The following is a 7,500-nucleotide window of genomic DNA, read 5'->3' as shown; positions in this document are numbered from 1 at the left end:
GAAGGACAGTGACACTTGTGAGGCCAGCGAGAAGATCATAATCGAAATGAAGAAGACGTCGTACTGCGAGGCGACCATCACCCTCACCTTGGTCGAGGCCTCCTCCATCGACTCCGGCCAGTACCGCCTCAGGTTCCAGAACGAGCTTAACGAGTCGAGCACGGAGACTGCACTCATCGTCAGGCGTAAGTGAAGGGCGCTCTCACACTCTTGCGTTCTGTAAGGGAGCACACGGACGCAAAAGTACACCATGCTCCAGTATGGGACACTTGCTCTGTGGGTGTCTGTTCTTTCTTTCTATTTCTCCCTTTCTTCTTTCGTTGATGTCTTTGTAAGTTTGTTCTCGCATATTCTCCATAAAGCGGAAGCTGAGGGATGCAACTCAACGACAGATATGTATATATATATAGGGAACTGATAGATGAAAGCAATTATTACTATTACTTGCCATGAATTATATACACATTTTTATTTAGCAATGATTTCTCAAGCGGCTCCCCATTAAGATATATTAAAACACCAGACTTTGGTACTAAGTCTGTAACTTTACTGTTATACATCCTTTCACTAACCCTTCCACTCAGTAAAACTGTTGCTTCACCAGAAGTCACAATGTCACTCTTGTTCTGCAATTCGTTCGACAGTTAACTTTCAGCTTCATCCATGCACCCAAAAAGATGTCTTTATATCAATGACTACATAACCTCACCAAGAGTCTCACGAAACGCCTTCCCTTCTTTCCAGCCGAGCGGAGGAAGCCCAAGATCACCAAGCCACCCAAGGAGCTGGAGGTCTTGGAAAGGAAACGCGGCATTTTCCAGGCAAAGGTCACTGGGTTCCCCAAGCCAGAGGTTAAATGGTACGTTGTTTTGGATATCTACTGTGTGTGTTTTATCATCCTTACATCTAACATACTCATCCAATATATCATCATCCAACATACTCATCATCCAACATATCATCATCCAACATACTCATCATCCAACATACTCATCATCCAACATACTCATCATCCAATATATCATCATCCAACATACTCATCCAGTATATCATCACTAAAACCTATTAATTTCCCCCAGGATGAAGGACGGACGCCAGATCTACCCAACAGACATCATTGACACTGGCGTCACAGGAGATGGATACCAGTATCTGGAGTTCAAGTCAGTCACCATGGAGGACGTTGGCCAGTACACCATCTGTGCTTCCAATGAGCTGGGCACCACTGAGGCCCATGCTTCACTCACTGTCGTTCGTAAGTAGCTAGTGGTGTATAGTGTATAGTTTGGGCATTTTACTATTGTTAAGATGTGGCATATATTTGTTTACTCTCACAAATAACACGCATTCTGAAATGTTAGGAAGATGAGTCAATATATCGAACGCTGATGTTTCTCCTTCCGCGAACAGCTCCCCCATCGAGGCCTGAGTTCCTCCAGAGCCTCAAGGCCAGCAAAGTCATTCTGGGATACCCCGTCAGGATGGAGGTTAAGCTCGGCGGACACCCGAGGCCGGAGGTCCAGTGGTGAGTCAAATGGGACGAGAGTCCAAATGATTCTGTGTGTGTCTCTCTCTCTTCTTCTCCCCGTCCTCCTCCCCCCTCCCCCTCCCTACCAACTATCCCCAGCCCCCAATACTTCTCTCTGATCCCCTCCTATCTGCCTCTCTCTCTCTCTCTATCTATATATCTATCTCTTTCTATATCTCTTTCTCTCTCTCTCTCTCTCTCTCTCTCTCTCTCTCTCTCTCTCTCTCTCTCTCTCTCTCTCTCTCTCTCCCTCTCTCTCTCTCCTCTCTTCTCCTTCTCCTCCCTCCTCTCCCCCCTCCTCCCTCTCCTCCTTCCCTCCCTCCCTCCCTCCTTTCCTCCTTCCCTCCTCTCCCTCCCTCCTCTCCCTCCCTCCTTTCCCTCCTTCCTCCCTCCTTTCCTCCCTCCCTCTCCCTCCCTCCCTCCCTCCTTCCCTCCCCTTCCCTCCTCCCTTCCTCCCTCCTCCCTCCCTCCCTCCCCTCCCCTCCCTCCCTCCTCCTCCCCTCCCTCCCTCCCTCCCTCCCTCCCTCCCTCCCTCCCTCCCTCCCTCCCTTCCCTCCCTCCCTCCTTCCCTCCCTTCCCTCCCTCTCCCTCCTCCCTTTCCTCCCTCCTTTCCCTCCCTCCCTCCCTCCCCTCCTTCCTCCCTCCCTTCCTCCCTCCCTCCCTCCCTCCTTCCCCCCTCCTCCTCCCCCCTCCTCCCTCCCTCCCTCCCCTCCCTCCCTCCCTCCCTCCCTCCCTCCCCCCCTCCCTCCTCCCTCCTTCCTCCCTCCTCCTCCTCCTCCCTCCCTCCTCCTTCCCTCCCTCCCTCCCTCCCTCCTTCCCTCCTCCTCCTCCTCCCTCCCTCCTCCCTCCCTCCTCCTCCTCCCTCCCTCCCTCCTCCTCCTCCCTCCCTCCCTCCTCCTCCTCCCTCCCTCCTTCCTCCTCCCTCCCTCCCTCCCTCCCTCCCTCCCTCCTCCTTCCCCTCCTTCCTCCCTCCCTCCCTCCCTCCTCCCTCCCTCCCTCCTTCCTCCCTCCCTCCCTCCCTCCTTCCCTCCCTCCCTCACTCCCTCCTTCCTTCCTTCCTTCCTTCCTTCCTTCCTTACTTCCTTCTTCTGCTAAACCTTCCCCTTCCCCTTCCCCCTATAAGAAAAGGAGACGAAGTGGACAGAATATTAGGTACGAATCCAGACAGATGTGATGGAAAGACAGACGCAGATGCAATTGCCATACAAGCGGTTCCACGTAATAATGGCGCACACACCCCGCGGATGCCATGATTGAATACAATGAAGTACCGCCCGGAGCTTTTAGAGTGGAAATACCTGTCTCAGATGGAGCGATCTCCTTTAAGAGGAGCTTGCCTGTAGGCGGTCGCACAGAGCTCATTTCTTTACATTAATTTGTGTAGCCACCGCATCTGTCTTCAAATGTAGCTTTAATTTTCTAAGATACTTTTCCATGCTAATTAGTTTCATTGCTATGTCTCCTCGGGTCTTTTGTAGGTAGCTTTTGTGAATACTTTTCGTAAATTCTCATTTAGTAATTGTTCATAAAAAAATGTTGAAATTGCTAGGAGAAAAACTTGGATCTCTTGGAGAGAGAGTCGTCTTGAATAGAAATACATCGGAATCAACCCTGCTTAAGTTGTTTAGATGTTATGTTGTGGCTTAATGTTTAGTGACGTCATAAGCTGGCTGATGTTTTTTTTTTCCTAGATCACTTCTGAGGGATTCATTTCATATTACTGAAGCACATATAGCAGCGTAAATGAAGAACGCCTTGAGACATTTAAACACGCTTTATACTTCGTACACTTTAATCTATACTGTATACTTCCTTCAGGTTGAAGAACGGACAGCCCATCAACATCGACGGCACGCACTACAAGCAGATCGTGGATCCCGACGGCACGGTCATCCTGCAGATCGACGCGGCCACCGAGGGCGACATGGGAGAAATCACTTGCGTGGCCAAGAACCCCGAGGGCGACTCCCAGTCCTCCGCCACACTCTCCGTCCTCGGTCAGTCTCTTGTCACACTTCATCTATTGAGCTTTAGTTCAGTAAAGAATTTTATAGATGAATACCAGAAAGGGAATGATAGTGAATCCATGTTGAGTTTAGCATGAAGAGATTCACAAGCGTTGCAGAGAACGTGATGAGCAAGTGCACTTTGTCTCCTCAGGCTTCAAGCGCGAGGATGGCCAGCCCGACGGACCTGCTGCCTTTACTGAAGGCCTCAAGGACATGTGCTTCGACGAGGGCATGGTGATGCGCCTGCCCGTGGCCATGAAGGGCGGCCCCGTCCCCAACATGAAGTGGTACAAGGACGGCCAAGAGATCAAGCTGGACGACCGCTGCTTCTTCACCTACGACGGCGATAGGGTAAGGCAGGTCGCCCTCGGCCCACGCGCGCTCTTAGACCAGGGATGGTAAAGCAGGATTGGTTATTTCATACACTGGTTTGATCGGACGATTTCTAACCTCATTTCTCTTGTCTTCCACCCAGACATACCTTGAAATCCGTCCTTGCAAGGGATCCGATTCAGGAATGTATAAGTGTGTCATCCAGAACAGCAACGGCTCAGCTGAGACCGAGTGTGAAGTGTCCATCAGGAAGTGCTACGAAGCTCCATTCTTCACCAGCACTTTCTCCAGAATGGACAAGGTGAGTCCGTTCCTCCCGTTGCTCATTTGTACTGATATCCAACAGGCTTTCATCAGTCAAAGAAAAAAAAAAGTACTATCAAGACAAGACCTATACACCAACGGAAATACTCAAGATAATATTCATTTCAAGATAAACCTCCAAATGTATAAACAGAAGGAGAAAGTTTGAGTCACTCTCTCAAACCCTTGCTTCTCCACAGCTGCCAGGTGGCGAGGTTAAGCTGTCGGTGAGATACGACGGCGTGCCCAAGCCCGAGCTGTCCTGGTTCCACAACGGCGAGCCCATCCTGCATGACGGCGACAAGTACCGCATCAGGAAGGAAGGGGACGGCCAGACGCTCACGGTCAAGGAACTCACCTACAGCGACTCCGGAGCCTGGAAGGTCGTGGCCAAGAACCGCGAGGGACAGATCGAGCACGAGGCAGAGCTCAATGTTTCCGACGACGTGTAAGTTTTCAGGAGCATGTTGATACTGCTCTTGAAATATGTGAAGTTTGTTGAGTGCGAATATCGAGAGCCTTTGTGTTTCGTATTCATTTATGTCAATGAAAGGCATCTGAATGAAAAATGAACATGTGCGAATATGAAGATATAAAAAAAAAATCTAGAGTAGCCATATTTATCCAGTGACATATCACAGCCACCCACAACGCACGTACTCTCTCCTCCCTTTAGCGACCCGAACAGGCGCGTGGAGGCTCCTGTCTTCATGAAGGTGATCGGAGACCAAGAGCTCTTCGAGGGATACAACGCTCTCTTCAAGGCCGTGGTGTCGGGCAAGCCGGAGCCGGAATTCAAGTGGCTCAAGAACGGAGGCACCATTGTGGCATCGTGAGTACAGTTTTACGGGACGGATAAGCGCACACACACACACACACACACACACATACACACACACACACACACACACACACACACACACACACACACACACACACACACACACACACACACACACACACACACACATACACACACACACACACCAACAACCTACACCCTACACCCACACCCACACCTACACCCACACCCAACAAACACCCACACCCACATCAACACCCACACCAACACCCTACACCCACACCCACACCCTACACCCTACACCCACACCGACACCCACACCCAACAAACACCCACACCCACACCAACACCCTACACCCACACCCACACCCCACACCCACACCCACGCTCTTTCAAAACCTATACATCCAACATCAAAATCTCGCATCGCCATCAGACCACAGTTCTGGGTTGACAACTCGTTCTCGTTCGTTGCATCGTTACACTTACGAGAAAGTCTTACTGAACCCTACATCAATGCGGGCCCACTGGACTGACCCGGCTAGTGCTCGGTTGGTATTCAATGCCCGAAACAAAACCTTCGTGTTGCGAAAGTATTGCAGGTTGATTTTGGTTATGATGGGGGTTGATCAGTTGCAGTGCTGTAGGTTAGGTTCAGTGTTTTTCATTCATGAACTGTATTATATTACTTTGTTGTTAGTTATATGGTATTTGGAGCGGTGTGAAGACCTTTTTTTTATTGTAGGTTATTATTATTATTGTTATTGTTTTGTAATTATTTTTTTCATTATTATCATTATTGTTGTCACTATTATTATTGTTGTTGTTATTATTATCATTAATATTATTATTATCTTTATCATTATTGTTACTATCACTATTACTGTATCATCAGCAAAATCATCCTCATTATCATCAGTGCATTAGTCTGTGTCACTCATAACTGACAAAATTAGTGCAATTAATGATGATGATGTTAATGACATTGCTAATAAAATTATAAGTATGATAATAAGGATAGTAATAATAGTAGAAATACCAATGAGGATTATGATGATCAGTGATTACTATTAATAGTATATATTATATATATCATGTTTTATTACATATTTATATATATCATACTGTATAAATACACACACGCACGCGTGAGAGAGATAGTGAGTGAGTGAATGAGTGAGTGAGTGAGTGAGTGAGTGAGTGAGAGAATGAGAGAGTGAGAGTGAGAGTGAGAGCGAGAGTGAGAGTGAGAGTGAGAGTGAGAGTGAGAGTGAGAGCGAGAGCGAGAGCGAGAGCGAGAGCGAGAGCGAGAGCGAGAGCGAGAGCGAGAGCGAGAGCGAGAGCGAGAGCGAGAGCGAGAGCGAGAGAGAGAAATAGAAGAGAGAAACATTGACCATAAAATCCCCTCATTGACCACAAGTTTCCCCTCTTCCAAGAGCCACTTGTATGCCCCGAGGCTAAGGGCACACGCGCCCTCTTCTTCCCCTCAGAAACCGCGTTACTATGGAGCGTGATCCCGAGGGTCTGATCCGTCTCACCATTAAACGGATCACGCCGGAGGACGCCGGCCAGTACACTCTCAAGGTCTGGAACGATTTTGGTGAAGCCATCTGCCACGGCAAGCTCATCTGCGAGAGTAAGTGTTCCGGGGTACTCAAGAATAAGAACTGTATGATTTCTTTTTTTTTCTTTTTCTTTTTTTTGAATATATGCGACATCTGTTTTGTAATTAGATTAACAATGATGGCCAAACTTGTGGATTTACATATCATAGGGACACGAAATGTCTGCACACTTGTCCTCGTGTAATGTGGTACCTCACAGAGAGTTATTTTAAAATGCTCAATATATTGAATCATTGCAGAGAAGTGAGATGACAATTTTTAGAACAGCCATGATTTGCATACCAGAAGAGAGTCGCTAAGGCACAAATCGATTTATTTTCTTCCTTACTTCAAAGAAACAGTTCAGCATGAAGAGAAATAACATGTATTTTCCATTTATCTACCTTACTAACTCGACTAAAACGCCATGAAGTAACGGCATTTCCTCCGACAGCCCTGACCAGCAGGAAGAAGCGCCCAGTGGGTGACGAGTACAAAGGCTTCGACAGGATCCGGCGCTCCGGAGTCCCTATGCCTCTGCCCGAGAAGCCCATGATCAGCGCCCTGGCCGACCGCCGCCTCACCCTCTCCTGGATGCCCCACCTCGCCGCGCCGCAGACCATGCCTTGCACTTACCAGGTGGAGATGTGCGATGCCCCCGACGGCGATTGGTTCACTGTTAGGACAGGTAGGACGATCACTGGAGCGAAGTGAGGTTCGTGAAGACAGGAGGCTCCCCTCGGACCTTACAAGATGGCCGGCCTCTGTGTTCAGCTATTTGAAATAAGGAGAGAGATTGAGATACTTTCCGTTTTTTATTTCTGTAACTGATGTTAGGAGTGCATTCTTATATATGTTGTCTCGATCTCAGGTATCCGTGGCTGCAGCGTTGACATCACCAACCTCATGCCAAAGGGTGAC

General features: G+C 48.6%; 1 protein-coding gene across 1 annotated transcript in view; it reads left to right on the top strand.

The window, feature by feature from the left end:
- Nucleotides 1–7,500, top strand: part of Obsc (Obscurin) — a 210,449-nt gene that overhangs the window by 183,625 nt on the left and 19,324 nt on the right. Inside the window, exons 42-53 of the mRNA XM_086534039.1 lie at nucleotides 1–185; nucleotides 745–859; nucleotides 1,080–1,255; nucleotides 1,411–1,525; nucleotides 3,347–3,525; nucleotides 3,689–3,888; nucleotides 4,013–4,171; nucleotides 4,374–4,621; nucleotides 4,850–5,005; nucleotides 6,466–6,611; nucleotides 7,034–7,267; nucleotides 7,451–7,500. The exon at nucleotides 1–185 is cut by the window's left edge and continues 3 nt beyond it; the exon at nucleotides 7,451–7,500 is cut by the window's right edge and continues 71 nt beyond it. Coding sequence (XP_086390165.1) covers nucleotides 1–185; nucleotides 745–859; nucleotides 1,080–1,255; nucleotides 1,411–1,525; nucleotides 3,347–3,525; nucleotides 3,689–3,888; nucleotides 4,013–4,171; nucleotides 4,374–4,621; nucleotides 4,850–5,005; nucleotides 6,466–6,611; nucleotides 7,034–7,267; nucleotides 7,451–7,500 — 1,963 coding nt within the window. The remainder of the gene's footprint in view (nucleotides 186–744; nucleotides 860–1,079; nucleotides 1,256–1,410; nucleotides 1,526–3,346; nucleotides 3,526–3,688; nucleotides 3,889–4,012; nucleotides 4,172–4,373; nucleotides 4,622–4,849; nucleotides 5,006–6,465; nucleotides 6,612–7,033; nucleotides 7,268–7,450) is intronic.

This window comes from Penaeus japonicus, unplaced genomic scaffold (genome assembly GCF_977035675.1).
Source record: "Penaeus japonicus unplaced genomic scaffold, GWHDUDI00000001_assembly GWHDUDI00000040, whole genome shotgun sequence".
Classification (NCBI taxonomy): Eukaryota; Metazoa; Arthropoda; class Malacostraca; order Decapoda; family Penaeidae; genus Penaeus; species Penaeus japonicus.
Note: the sequence above shows the minus strand (reverse complement) of the source record. Positions and strands in the feature narration are given on the sequence as shown.